We start from the raw sequence: 15,089 nt of genomic DNA, 5'->3' as shown, positions 1-15,089 counted from the left end.
CCAGCATATGGGGCTAGCGCCCTACCCCTTTGAGCCACAGGGCCACCCCTGCATGGTCTTTCGTAACATGACTTTTGCTGCTCCTTCCACCAAAAGGTGAAATGTAGGCCGAGTGTGGGGGCTCACGCCTGTAATCCTAGTACTTTGGGAGGCTGAGGCAGAAGGGTTGTTTGAGCCCAGGAATTTGAGATCAGCCTGAGCAATATAGCAAGACTATGACTCTACAAAAAAAAAAATAAAAAAAAAAATTAACCAGGCATGGTGGCATGCGCCCATAGTCCCAGCTACTTGGGAAATAGAGACAGGAGAATTGCTTGAGTCCGTGAGTTTAGGCTTCACTGAGCTATGATAACACCACTATGTCTAGCCTGGCAACAGGGTGAGACCCTGTCTCAAAAAAAGAAAAAAGAAAGAAAGAAAGAAAAGAAAAAAGATGAAGTCTATTTCCTTCCCCTTAAGTGTAGGGTAGCCCTGAAACGTGCATTGGCCCATAGAAGCAGCAGGAATGACTCTTGGGCCTAGATGTCAGAAGGCCTGGTAGCTTCTATTTACCCTCTTCTGGGGCCTTGAGTCACCACGTGAAGAAGTGCAAACTGCTCATATAGAAAGAAGGGCCATGCAGAGAAACACCAGGAGGCCCCAGTTAATAGCACCAAGTCCCCACAGGGAAAAATCAGGCAGGCACCACCTTAACCAAATTATCTAATTTAACATCACAGATTAGGGAATTTACCAAATACCACTGTGCTCCCTCCTGTGCCACATCAAGGACACAACATGAGCTATGTTGTATTTCTGCCAGAAGAGTTTAAATTGATTCTAGCAGTAAGGACACAATTCAGACAAATCCAAATTGAGGTATACCTACACACATAAAAAGCAGCCTAAAAATTTCAGTGACATAAAAGAAAGTGATAAAAAGCCTAAAGAACGCTGAGATTGAGAATTCTAGATTAAAAGAGACAAGACAAATAAATGCAATGTGGTCTCTGATAAATTTAAAAAGCAACTGAAAAAATGAACAAAATAAAAAGTCAATTAATTTACTTCATTACATTAACAGATGAAAGGAGTAATCACACAATCACCTCAACAAGTACATAAAAAGCATTAAATTTCAACATCCATTCATAATTTTTAAAAATCCTCTTAGCAAACTGAGAATGAAATAGAGCTTCCTTAATCCTATAAAGAGTATCTGCAAAAGAGCCTTAAGTAAACAAACACTATACTTACCAATGAAAAGTAAACATCTTTCTTTTGAATTTGGGAATAAAAATGCCTCCAACCATCACTTCCAAGAAAAATTATATTGCAGGTACCAGCCAGCACAGTACGGTAAGAAAAAGAAATAAAACGTACACAGATTCCAAAGAAAGCAAAAATGTTGCCATTATTGACAGGATTGTATATATAGAAAATCCAAAAAAATACAGATAAATTATTAAAATTTAGGAGTTTAGTTGGATGCAAATCAATACAAAAATCAATTTTATTGCCATGTATCAATAACATTTTCACAATAAAAATTAAAAAGTTTTTTCATACAACCAAAGTATCACATATCTAGGAATAAATTTAACAAACCATGTTCAAAATCAGAACAGAGAAGTCTCCAAAATACATAGTTTGAAAAACGCAACACTGTAAAGATGTCTGTTATCCCCAACTTGAGTTACAGAACTCAAAGCGATGTCTATCAAAATCCCAACACGTTTTCTTTGGTGGAAATTGACAAGCTGATAGTAGAATTCATATGGAAAGTCAGAGCCAAGACATTTCTAAAGAAGAAAAAATACGAAGACTTCTTTTCTCAAATAATCACACTTGCTCTAAAGCTACAGAATTAAGACAACATATTATTGGCACAGGGATAGACTAATGGGGCAAAAGAAAGTTCTGAGACAGACGGAACCAAATACAGGTCATTAACACATGAACAAGAGGGGGCGCTTCAGAACTATAGAGAAACAATCGACTCATCACTAAAGAGTGCTGAGACAACTGGCTACCTGCATGAAAAAAAATATAACATTGAGCTCCGCTCACACATTTCACAAAGATCAATCCCACATGTATTGGAATTGACTTAAGAAAACCAAATCTATAAAGCTTGTAGAAGGAAATATAGGATTATCTTTCATGACCTCAAGGTAGGAGAGAGATATGAAGCTACAAAGGGCACAAACCACAGAGGAAAAGATTTAAAAATTTAGAATTTAGAATAGATCTAGACAAAATATACAAATGGACAATGGCCAGATCATATATGGTCATAGAACTCTGACCCAAAATGGCTGCAGCCCGCCCAGAAAGGCGAACCACAACGGTCGGTGCCTGCTGTGGCACCCCGTCACCAGGTGAATAAAATCAGCTGGACCCCATCACTAGGCAAATAAAACCAGCCAGGACCACGGATTGAAGGTACAAATACCTGCAAGAGGAGGGCTTCCCATATTCCAGGGAGCGCCCTGAGCCACCTCTGCTGTGGTCTTTTATGGAAGCATTATACAACAGGTGTAAGGGCCCACATGCCAGAGCTATGTGCTTAATGATCACTACTTGCTCTCTCTCCGGGCTCGACTCCCACCCTGCTGCACCACGAATGTCCAATGTATAACACCTGCTTGCTAACAAGTTACCAATCTTAACTCATTAACGCCTGCAGCTGCTTAAGGGCTTGTCTCCTGGCAGCCAAATATCTCCATGCCGGCTAGGAGATGGTCCCTCTCCCAGAGCCTCCCTCAAGAGCCAGCGGCTGCTTCCACAAGCTTGGTGAACAGTCTCCTACACACAACCTCTGTGTCAATTAGCCCAGAATGGTCAGGACTACTGACCAAGATGGCCATCTTGTCTACTTTTTGTCCCTACCTCCAGGGGAACCAACCAGAGAAAGTCAAATACGCTCCCAACAAATCACTTAGACACCCTACCTGTGGTTAGCGTATCTCCTGCTCCCGCATGCCAGTGGCCTCTATCAGAGCAGACCTACAGCCCTCCTTTGTTTCTCACCATGAAACTCTCCCATCCCCCTTCCTGACTTTGAATCTCAGCCAAAGGCAAGTTACGGTTTGCTGCAGCAAGTTTGTGTAAATTGTCTTTGTTCTCTTTTGGGTGGTCTTCATGAGTCTTCCCAAAATTAAGAATTTTACTCATCAAAAGTCTCCATTAAAAGAGTGGAAAGCTTCTTTCCACCCCCCACTTTTTTTTTTTTTTTTTTTTTGCAGTTTTTTGGCTGAGCCTGGGTTTGAACCTGCCACCTCCCACATATGGGGCCGGCACCCTACTCCTTTGAGCCACAGGTGCCACCCTTCTTTTCCCACTTTTTCTGAAAGACAAGCTTCAGAGTGGGAGAAGGTATCTTCCCAACACCTAACTATCAGAGAGTGAGTGGAGACTTCTAAAAGTCAATGGAAAAAGACAAGCCTATATTGTAGAAAAATGGGGGAAAGACTGTGAAAGGGGCATTCCGCAAAAGAGGGATTCAATACAACATGAAAAAACTCCTCGGCCTCATTAGTAATCACAAAAATACAATCATGGTGTGTGGTAGGCACAGCCGGCGTTATCATTCTTCCTAGCCCAGCTCCCCCAAGGTAACCGTGTTGCCCTAGGTGAGCAGTGGGACTGGGACTTATACCCCACCCCGGGGCAGGCTCAGATCTCTGTCTCATACTGCTTTCTCTCTGGCTGTGGACTCAAGGGCAGGTGCTTCTGGCTCTGGGCCCAAGCCTTTCATCCAGTGAGGGTGAAAGATCATCTTTAAGACCCTTTTCAGTTTAAAAGATTCTGCCTTCCTAAACAGAGAGAGAGAGAGCCAGGGAAGGGGAGAGAGGGGCAGAGAGAGAGAGAACATGGCAGAGGCATGATCTTCTCACCACCATTGGTGTCAGGAAGAGGGCAGAGCACAGGGGGACCCGCTCATTTCAACCAAGAATCAATAGGCTGTTTGGTAGAACTAAGGAATGTGGGCAATCTTTTAGAATTTATCATCTGGCAATATGCCTATCTCTGTTCCATTAGCAAAGAACAAAACAAAGCTCATAAATACTAATGATCACAATGTGCTTAGTGGAGGTATTGCCATTTTAAGGATGAGAAAAATCGAGGTCCAGGGAGGTAGAATAACTTGCCTGCGGCCCACAGCACAAAGAGCAGGATTCCAGGTCTTGGTGACTGGACACCGACAGCTTCTTTCCCCACCAGAGTGCTGCTGCCTGTCCACTTCTCACCCATCCCTAGACCTGCCTCACCCTAACGGCCTTTGGGGGAATTGACCCTCGGTCACTCTGTAGGCATCTTCAGCACCCCGTTCCACAAGAAGCAGACCAGTTCTCTTATGTTTGAACTGTGCATCTGGTTGCTTCATCTCATCAAAAGCCCATATTCCTCTCTCAAACTCCTTGCCTAAGTGACGCAGGATAGAAACAGGGCTGAGCCTCTGGTTGTCCCCTCAGCAAAAGGCACACTTACCTTGCCCCAGAAGCAGCACCAGCCCCAGGAGGAAAGTTCCCGGTTGCAGCCCCATGCCAGAATGCTCCAGGCTCTTGGGCCTCTGGAAGAAACGGCGGCAGATGGATGGGCTAGGGCGCTTCCTTCTGCTTTTATGCTCCTCTGTGTTCCGATAGCGCACCTGTCATAAATTTTACTGTGTTCACCTTTGAAAGGGGGCAGTGGCGGGCTGTAAATGATAAATATTAACATTTAGGCAGAAGAGTTCCTGAGGCAGATGAGTCAGTGATGGGTAGCGTGTTCTAGTCACAGACCCTAACAGACCAGGACCACACTGCTGCCTTCATGGGAGTTCCATGGGAAGTCGGGTAGTTGTCAGTGTCAGGAGACTGGGAATCCCAGGCGCTGAGCTAGAATTCCAAATCAGCCACAGCTCGGGCAGCTCCCTTCACTCGGACTGAGCTTTCTCAGTTATAAGCCCAGAGACAAAAGATGTAGGGAATAAACTTCTGTAAACCTTAAGCCATCTCCAGATGTGAGTTCTCAGTCTGAAACATCTTCCCACCGTGTCTCTGGAGCACTGCTGGCTTCCTTTGTCCCCCTCACCCTTACACCCACGGGTTGCTGCCAGTGTTGGGCCAACGTGCACACCACACGTTTATAGCCTGCACATTGAACTGAGAGACACGAGCCAGAGACGTGAGCCATGGAACTGAGTTTGACAGATTCAAACCAAGTCAGGAATGTTGGACTGGGTCTAAACTGAGCACACAGAGCATTTTGGAATTTATTTATCTGTTTATTTATTTTTGAGATGAGGTCTAGCTCTGTTGCCCCAGCTAACGTATAAATGTAGGGAGTCATAGCTCCCTACAACTTCAAACTCCTGAGCTCAGGCTATCTGCCTACGCCAGCCTCCTGAGTAGCTGGGACTACCAGCATGTACCACCGTATCTGACTAATTTGTATTTTTTGTAGAGATGGGGCCTTGCTATGTTACTCAGGCTGGTCTCACACTCCTGGCCTCGAGTGATCCCTGCCTTGGCTTCCCAGAGTGCCAGGATTATAGGCATGAGCCACCAAACCTGTCCCAGAGCTGGAACTTAAAGCCTGAGTGACTAAGCCCCCTTGAGGGTGAAATGTAAATGTTTTTCATGAATGTCAAGGAACAATTGTTTTGCTTAATATGAACAAATATATTTAAATCGTCTTTACATTCTGGCCACCTAAGGGCAGGGAGCTTGACTTCTGGGATCTACCTAGGACTTGGGGGCTGGTTCCCATTACCCAACCTCAGACCTTGATCTCCTGGCTGACCTGGGCACTTGGCTCTTACTTTAAAATCACAGTTATAGCTCTACTGTCTTGAGCATACCCTGAAGACTAAGCGGGTGGCCCTTTGTCCTGGATCTCTAATTTTAGGATGCTGTCTTCCTTTCTCAACCTCTCAGAAAATTGTGGCTTGTGATGACCACTGAGTTAGCTGTGCCAAAGGCTTAGGCTCAGCTTCAGGACTGTAAGGGCCTTGAGCCATATGAGAAGTGTGTGGGCAGTGATACACCCAGTCCAGGTGGCCATCAGCTAACCCCAGAGCCTGGAAGAGGACACCACACACAGAAAAAGAAGAAGTAAATACACCCAAGGCCAAGGTCTGCAGGGACTAACCGAATGTAGATTCCCTGGAGCATCTAAACATTTGTCATTAAACTGCCCACAAGGTCTGTGAGAGGCCCAGAGCTGCTGTCCTATTTCTAACAAGGTCAGGAATCTACACAGCTCTGTGCCACCAGGAGCTCTGAGGAGCATCACTGAACTTGCTTGGATTGCATGAGCATTCTCTGGGCCCCACTCTTGCTCAGGCCAGCAGAGGGGGAGGCAGGAAGCGGGTGGGACAGGACAGGGCGGAATGATTTGGCTCCACATTCCAGGTCCTCACTCCATCCCCTGCTGCTCTCCTCGGAGACTACCACAGCTGGTCTGAGTTACCATCCTCCAAACTCTTTCACATTTAGCAAAATTGAGAAGGGCCTTAAAAACAATTTTCATCTCTGTGAGGCATTTTGGCATAAGACTGAATTTCCTTCTAGATAGAAGAAATCTTTGCACTCCATCAATACAGCAGGGAATGGTCCTTAACTGTGAGGCAGTGGGGGAATCAACATTTCTTGGGCGCTCTTCCCAGGCCTGTGGGACACTCGTACACATGTCTGCTTAATGAGAACCTCCTACCTATGTGATCCAGTACCAGCCGTGAAAACAAGGGGGAAAGTAGCTGTCTCAACCGCTTGTAGATAAGCTTTTTGTTCTCTGATTTTTGCTATAAAATGTACTGATGGAACTTGACCTAAAGGAGGGGAGTGCTCCGTTTCAGATTTTAGCAACAATCACAGGTGTTCCTTTTGGGGAAGGTACAGGCCCGTGAATTCACATCTTTGAAGGATGGCAGCACACACCTTGATGACTAAAAAGACTGAGAATTTGCAGTTGTTCAAAACTCCACAAGGGAGTGCTAGACCAAGCCTCAGGCCCAGGGCCCAGGCGTATCAAAGCAGGACTGGGCTTGGAAGAGTATTATTTCAAACTGGGGAGTTACAACCTATTATTATCCTGTTAATTTAATATGGTGAATGATTGGCCCATTTTTTAAAAAATGAAATAGTACCTTGGTATCATCTCAGAAGGACTAGAGAACTAAGCAGATTCTCTGAGCTGGAGCCGGGTGGATGCTCCACTGTTTCCCCCTCCCTTTCTTGGGGAAAATCCTACCCAGAGTCAGGAAAGCAGTTGGGACTAGGTCAGAACTGGTCGTGGAGGATCTGGAACCTAAAATCCACCCAGTCCAGTCCTCCTCAACCCCCACCATACAAAGGCGGAAACGCAGGCAAAGGAGGAGGCATGGCAAGGGTCTACACTGGCTTTGGATTCCTAGATGCAAATACAGTGCTTCCTCCCACTCATCCCTGAAGGTGGGATCCCCACGAACACTTGCAGAAATAGTATTTTTTATTAAGTTTTACAGATAAGAAAGGACCAGTAACTTGTCCAAGGTCGCTCAGGTACTCAGAGCAGAACCCAGACTCTTGCCTTTCCATCACAGCCCAGGTGTGGCCAAGTTCAAGCTGTGGAGACTCAACACAGACCCTATGCTAGAAGATACCAACATAAAGCCTGACCCCACCCCCAACATTCATTTGGGAGGCTGGTAAGGCTGCTGGGCCCTGGCACATGGGAGAAGCTCTTCCCTGAATCTTCTAGAACTGAGATCCCTGTCTCCTGGTCCCATGTGGTAGGGCCAGTGGGGGAAGAAGTGTATGAAGTTTTCTTCTCTGCCCACCAGGGCAATACTACAGGAATCTTCCTACATAGCTAATCTTTCCCCACTCAATTCCCTGTGCAGCCTGTCTGTGGGAGCTCATGATGTGTCCTTCAAATCCAAAGAGAACCACCACAGACTTCCAGTGTTTCCAAGGGAATCTCATAGGCTTCAGACCACACTGGGAGGCTCCTGGGTCCCAGAGCCCCAAGCATCATGTACTGACCCCAGATGTCTCCCGGGTATGCATTCAGAGCAGAGCACCTGCCAGAGAAAACTTCTAGTAAAGGGGTTTAGGGAAGGAGAGTGCTATGGAGCCACAGTCAGGGCAGCTTACCAGCTAGGGACGTCCCTGCATCCGCACTGCACTGCAACTCTGCTCCGGAATGGGCCCTCTGGACTTTGGCTGTGGGGCAGGCGATTGTTGGGGCATGGCATCACCAGCTGTTACCAGGGCTGGGCTGTCACACCACCAGACCCTGGCACGTGGGCGTTAATAGCTTCAGCAGTGATGTGCAAGCTTGTTTGCTTAGCCAGCTCCTTGCAGACTCAGTGTTTACCTTTGATGGTATCACTTGGGGACAGGGCTGTGGGATGAGAGTAGGCAGGGAGATGGTAGGGCTGGTCTGTCCCCAGGGCCCAGAGGCAGAGTGGCCACCAAGCCTGGCTCTCCAAGCACCTGTGCCTCCAGGCACACCTGGCAGACCCCGGCGGCCTATTGTTCCTTTCTTCCTTCATGGATTGGGGAGAGTCCTTGTTCATAACTGGAAGGTTAACGCCCAGAAGAGAAAACTCGAGGAAACAGAATTTTTAAATTCCACGTTTTCTCTATCTTAACCCATGTGTATTTTCCTACTATAGCACTTCTGAAAAGACTGTTTTATATCCACAGAAATGCTTAGAGACCTGCCACACAAAGAACAGGTGGTAAAGCCAGATTTTTAATCCTGCTTTCTCTGCACAGCAAAGGCCTGAGACCCAGCACTTCCTCACTTTTGCTTATTTGGGTCTGTTCCTTAAATGAGCCCCAGAGGCCTTCTAGGCGCATCGGGGAGGAGGAACACGCAGGGACGGTTCGCAGAGAGTGGCTGGAATCTCAGAATGGTCTGTGGGAATCTCAGAGGGCTCCTTCCACCTCCTGTTCCTTTCTCATTGCCTTCTGGGACAAAGCCAATCAAGTTCCCTGTTGTTCCTCTAGGTTGACATTGACATCCGTGATTTTTTAAAATCATTGTGAGGCTCCTGGCTCTTGCACCTTAACCTCTCTTCTCTGGATTCCTGCAACAATCTCTGAATGCTCACTATGCTGACTCGTCCTCCATCCATCACCAGGGTGACCTTTCTGAAACACCTTCCACTGGTGTACCCCTCCCCTTTAGTGTGGCTTCTGCTCCCACAACTCTATCAGAATTGCTGTGAGGTCAACAATTTTTTGAATCCAATAGACAATGAGGTCCTCAGACCTCATCTTACTTGATATCTCAGCAGCACTTGACCGCTGACCTCTGCCCTTGTTCCTGGACCACTGTGCCGTTGGCCTCCATGCGTCCAGTTCCTGGTCTCTGCTCGCCACCTGTTCCTTCTCAGCCTCCTTTGCCATCCCTTCCTCTGCTGCAGGACTTGGGCCTGCTCTGCCTACTCTCTGCCTTCTCTCTGCCTGTCTCTCAAGGTGATGGCATGGCTCCATTAAAAAATCTACGTGTCAGGTGGCACCTGTGGCTCACTGAGTAGGGTGCTGGCCTCATATGCCAAGGGTGGCAGGTTCGAACCTGGCCCTGGCCAAACTGCAACCAAAAAATAGCCTGGCATTCTGGCCGGCGCCTGTAGTCCCAGCTACTCAGGAGGCTGAGGCAAGAGAATCGCTGAAGCCCAGGAGTTGGAGGTTGCTGTGAGCTGTAATACCACAGCACTCTACCAAGGGTGACAAAGTAAGACTCTGTCTCAAAAAAAAAAAAAAAAAAATCTACGTATCAATCACTCCCACATTGCTATTTCCAGCCAGACCTCTCTTCTAAGCCTCAAACCCCATAAACTCATTCGTTGACTCAGTCTCCACTTTGAAGTTTCACAGGCACCTCAAGCTCACGGAGTAAAGGACTGAGTATGTGACCTTCCTTCACACATTTGCATCCTCATAGGAAGGGGCAACAGTGGTGTAACCGAGGATGGTAATAATGGCTGCAGACAGATCCAGGAAGGGTTCTTGAAAACGCCCTCCTCTTAGCCCCAGTGAATCACCAACTGCTGAGCCCCAAGGATTTTATATCCTAAATCTCCTTGTAAAACCACTCACCATTCTCCATCTCCACTGCCCCTGAAGGTGGGGGTTCAGGGGCAGGCTGCCCTCACTGCTCCCCTGAATGGCTGTATCAGCTGCCCTGTGTCTACCCTTGCTTGTTCCAATTGTTTGAAATTCTACACAGTAACCTGAATGATCTTGGGAAAGGCCAAACTGATGTCAAATCTTTCTATAAAACTCTTCAACAGCTTCCCACTGCCTTTTGTACCAAATCCACGCATCTCAGCATGGCTTACCAGGCCCTGTGTTCCCTTCCCCCCTGCAGCCCAAGCCCCACTTGTCCTGTCTCCTCTTACCCCAAGCTCACTGGTCTCCTTCACATCCTTGAACAGGTAATCTTTGTTTGTCCCCTTGGAGCCTTAACACACTCTGTTCCCTCTCTCTGGAACTCTCAGGCCACACAAGTCCCCTTTCCGCATCTCAGTTGAAATATTTCTCTCTCCAATGGGCCTTCTCTGGCCCAGTCAAGGTAAGGCTCCCACCTCCTGCTCCCCTGGCCCTCTGTGCGTGTCCTCCAATACGTGAGCTTGTGATTCTTGCTTAAAGTCTATCCTGACTGTCTGACTATAAGCCCCAGGAGGGCAAGGACCATGTGGTTCACTGCGGCGTCCCAGCACCTACACAGCAGCTGACATCAGTGAGTGCTCGTGCTTTGCTGTATGAATGAATAAATAAAACACAGAGTCACTCCTTCAGGGCCCTGGTGAACCGAATCCAGTTCTACTCAGAGTGCCTTAACCATCCCTGCCCTCTCCGACAGTTTGCTTACGGCTTCACCACATCACTTCACCATGTCAGGGGATCCAAAATTGGCCAACTGGAGCTGAGTCCTCTCCTGGAAAGGCTGTAGTCTATGTTCCATTCATCTTTGTAACTGCTACATAGTCCCAGTATAGTGGCTTTGCACAATAGGAAACTGTGTCCCCAGAATCCCACTCTTGGGACTGAGAATCACGCACTGTTGGCCAAAGGAAGGGGGCCCTGTTTGGCCTCTGTTTGGCCCAAATTCTCCCCATCCCATCCTCTCCTCCACAGTTAATAAATCTCTTAACCAGTCTTCCTAAAAACCAGCAAAACCTGAAAATTCCCAGTCGTGCCATATATAGTGAACCAATGGAGGACTGCCAAACATTCTCAAAAGCCCACCAAGGTCTTCCCCACCTTCAAAAATGCCATCCTAATAGAACACGTGCCAATCAGAGGCTCTCTCTGTACTTCCTTTTTTTCCCCCCTGTAAACTGACTTTCCTTTCAGACACCTTTGGCCTCCTACTGAAACAAAAATGACTACACTTTGTAAATAAAGAGCCTTGGCTGGTTATGTCTTGGGTTTGGCTTTAGTTTCGACTTGGTGCTGTGACTTGGACCCAGCCTGACCTGTTTATCGCTTGGACCCTGGCTCTTCTTCAGGAGTGGAGCCCACCAAGGGCCCCTGAGCTGCACATCCACAAGCAAATCTATGCTGGGCCTCAACTCCCCTCTCTGTACTGAACTCCTTGACTGTTTTGCTTACTTGTCAAATCCAGCTATTTACATTTGGTTGATGTCCCCATCTGCAGCTGCATCCTTGGTTATTTGCTCCCACCTGTCCTTTGTTTGGACCTGTGTCCTTACGTGTTAGTGATGAAGAGGAAGGTGGCAGAGCGGAAAGGAGGCCCATTTCCTATAACGTGCTGTCTGAACTGGCCTCACAGAGTGGAGAGTTTGCAGTTCTCTCTAGACCAGCATCCTCTGAGGACAAACCTTGCTGTGGGTCAGCAACAAAACCGGATGAGATTGTTCTTCCATCTTGGCCACTTGTCCCAAGACCTTGCTTTGGATCCTGAGAGAACGTTCTTTCTACATATTCTGTCTGCTGGGGACTAATTGTGTCCAAGTCCAGAGGTGAATGACCCTTAGGTCAGGAGCCCAAGACACGAAGTTGGATAAGCACCTTCAGCTGACTGTGGCTTCAAGAGTCCCAGTGTCTGAGCTGTGCGTCTAACTCCGTGTTGACAGGACTTTAGAATGCTTACTTTGAGAGAAAACTCAAGACAGACATCTGGCTTTACAGATTAAAGCACGAGGTAGTCCTAATTCTGATTGACCTCTGTTTGGTAAAAATATCTATACAAGTAAACAGAAGGACACTGGGAATAAAGATTGGGTTTATGCCACCTTTGTTGGGGAAACCCCCTCCCTGGTAGCCACTGCAGTTGCCTAGAGGCTGACTTCTTTCCTGGGGACAGCTGCTCGCCCTAGATTCCCTGCAGCTTGGCCCAGAGGGCCTGACTGGGACCTGCCACCTCCACCTGGAAGCCCATGGGCCAACTGTTGCCTAAATTATGACTGACTGAGACAGCAGCACCCACCTTGGAGTTAGGCCTCAACAGCCCTGCCAGCCCTCTGCTGCTGTCTTCTGGGCTTGCTACACCCACAGGTGGGGCTAAGCCACTTGTATCCCAGCTGCCCCGCACCATCCTGGAAAACCATCCTGCCTTACACCTGAGTGCACACTCCACCTAAACAGGTCCAGGAATTTTTTGTGGACATGAGAACAGAGGTTGTTTAACTTTGCTGCATGTTATAATTGCCTGGGGTGCTGTCAAAACTTCCTGATGAAAGAGCCCTATCCTAGAACAGTTGAACAAGAATTGGGGCCCAGACACTGGTTATGTGGTGTGTGTGTGTGTGTGTGTGTGTGTGTGTGTATGTGTGTGTGTGTGTGTTGATTATTTTTAGTTTATTTAGAGTTCCCTAGGTGTCTCAGATGAGCAGCCAGAGTTGAGAACCACTGGCATCACGATGCTTTTGTTCTAAAGAAAGGGAAATTGAGGCTCAGAGAGGGGGAATGGGCTCAACTTCAGCACAACTACACACAAACCAGGGCTCCCTCTTAACTGCTGGCATAGACTGTGACCCACCACCTCAATTTTAGTCCCTTTTCATCATCAGAGAAGTCTCATCTGAACCCCTCTTGAACAATGACTCACCAGTGTAGAACCCTGCAACATTCCAGGTCTTTTTCACAATACACCTGTCGTTTGAAATATTGGGAACTATGTCTTTGTCCATCATCAGGGCGTGGCCAACTAGGTAGAAACTATACAGCAATGAAAAAGGAGGAGGTGGAGCCACACTGGCTGACAAAACTTCTCAGCCCATTTCACATTTCACAACCCTTTCACATTAGTGTTGAGTGAAGAAATTAAGCTGATAGGTAGGTACAATAAGATGCCTTTTTTGATAGAAAGAATAAGAAAACAACTAAAGAGCCAGGCATGTGGATTGTCTGAGCTCACAGGTTTGAGACCAGCCTAAGCCAAAGTGAGACCCCTTCTCTAAAACATAGCCAGGTGTTGTGGCAGGCACCTATAATCCTTGCTACTCAGGAAGCTGAGGCGAGAAAACTGCTTAAGCCCAAGAGTCTAAGGTTGCTGTGAGCTGTGATGCCACAGCACTCTACTGAGGGCAACAAGTGAGACTCTGTCTCAAAAAAAAAACAAATTAAAGAAAAAGAAAACAAACTAAAAACCAACCAATAAAATATTATATTTTTCTTATGTGAAACTACATAGGGATGTGTGTGTGAGAAATACAGAGGCTGGACCCAGTGGCTCCCGTCTGTAACCCTAGCACTTTGGGAGGCTGTGACAGGAAGATCACTCAAGGCTAGGAATTTAAGAGCAGACTGAGCAACACAGTGAGACCCCATCTTTACCAAAAGAAAAAGAGAGAGAGAAAAATTAGCTGGGCATAGTGGTAAGTGCCTGTAATCTAGCTAGTCAGGAGGCTGAGGCAGGAGGGTCACTTAAGCCTAGGAATTTGATGTTAGCAGTAAGCTGTGATGATGCCACTGTACTTCAAAACAGAGTGAGACCCTGCCTCAAAAAAATAAAAACCAACAAAAACACGTAAGTGTAGAGGAAAAAGCTTATACGGGTGTTAAAAAATTGTACCAATGGTTACCAGACTGCCACTGCTTGGGGGCTGGTGGTGAAGTGGTCTTTCATTTTCTCATGAACATTTTATATATTTTTATAGGGAGGATGTATTCTAATAGTACTCATATAACTAGACAATTTTTTTTTTTTTTGAGACAGAGTCTCACTTTGTCACCCTGGGTAGAGTGCCATGGCGTCATAGCTCACGCCAACCTCAAACTCCTGGGCTCAGGTGATTCTCTTGCCTCAGCCTCCCAAGTAGCTGGAACTACAGGTGCCTGCCACAACACCTGGCTATTTTTAGAGACGGGGGGTCTCACTCTGGCTCAGGCTGGTCTCGAACATGTGAGCTCAGACAATCCACCTGCCTCAGCCTCCCAGAGGGCTGGGATTATAGGCATGAGCTACTGCGCCTGGCCCCTAACTAGACATTCTTTCAAGGAGGAAAGAGAACAATTGGAATCCTCTAGATAAAGAGATGATATATAGGCAATCCCGGGTAATGAATGAGGTATGTTCTGTAGGTTTGTTCTTAAGCTGAATTTGCATGTAAATTGGAACAGGTACCTTTACCTATTACTTATAATAGCCTCTGTTCATACGTACAAGTTGGATGTTTATAACTCAGGGGACTGCTTGCACTGCTTAACTTGGCTGACACCTAAATTCTGCTGCCATGAGTCATTTGCCTTGGAGAGCTTCAGTTTTCTCATCTCTAAATTGGCAATCATGTCTTCCTCCAGCACTGCTGTCTCAGTAAGTTGGCACAAGGCCCTTTGCGGGGCCACAGCCCCGTGTAAACATCAGCTTACTGGCCTCTCCGTGGCTTCCTTCAGCTCCTCTGCCTTCACGGCTTCCATTCCCTATCTCGTGCTTTGCACTCCCTCCTGTCCTCGCCTTACTCTTCTGCCTCAACTTTTTACACACCCTTGATCTATGATGCTCACGAAATAGGAGGATAAAGGCCTCTGCTCTGTCATCTTGGCATTGGGGCAGAATCCCCAGTTCAGCAGGTGGTGAACACTGCCACCTGCTAGGTCAGGGTGCTGGACCAGTCCGCTGCTCGAAGGGTCTATGCGGTTGATCGTGGTACCCTCAGTCCT

General features: G+C 47.1%; 1 protein-coding gene across 1 annotated transcript in view; it reads right to left on the bottom strand.

Moving 5' to 3' along the window:
• LOC111724356 (phospholipase B1, membrane-associated-like) overlaps positions 1–8,162 on the bottom strand; it is a 43,871-nt gene extending 35,709 nt beyond the window's left edge. The window contains exons 1-2 of the mRNA XM_023511822.1: positions 8,103–8,162; positions 4,474–4,633 (exon numbers count right to left, since the gene is read on the bottom strand). Of these exons, the coding sequence (XP_023367590.1) occupies positions 4,474–4,528 (55 nt within the window). The 5' untranslated portion in view covers positions 4,529–4,633; positions 8,103–8,162. The remainder of the gene's footprint in view (positions 1–4,473; positions 4,634–8,102) is intronic.
• Positions 8,163–15,089: the final 6,927 nt, after the last annotated feature.

Source organism: Otolemur garnettii, unplaced genomic scaffold (assembly GCF_000181295.1).
Source record: "Otolemur garnettii isolate 467f Iridium unplaced genomic scaffold, OtoGar3 scaffold00022, whole genome shotgun sequence".
In the NCBI taxonomy this organism is placed as follows: Eukaryota; Metazoa; Chordata; class Mammalia; order Primates; family Galagidae; genus Otolemur; species Otolemur garnettii.
The sequence above is the reverse complement of the archived record's forward strand: the minus strand, read 5'-3'. Positions and strand labels throughout refer to the sequence as shown.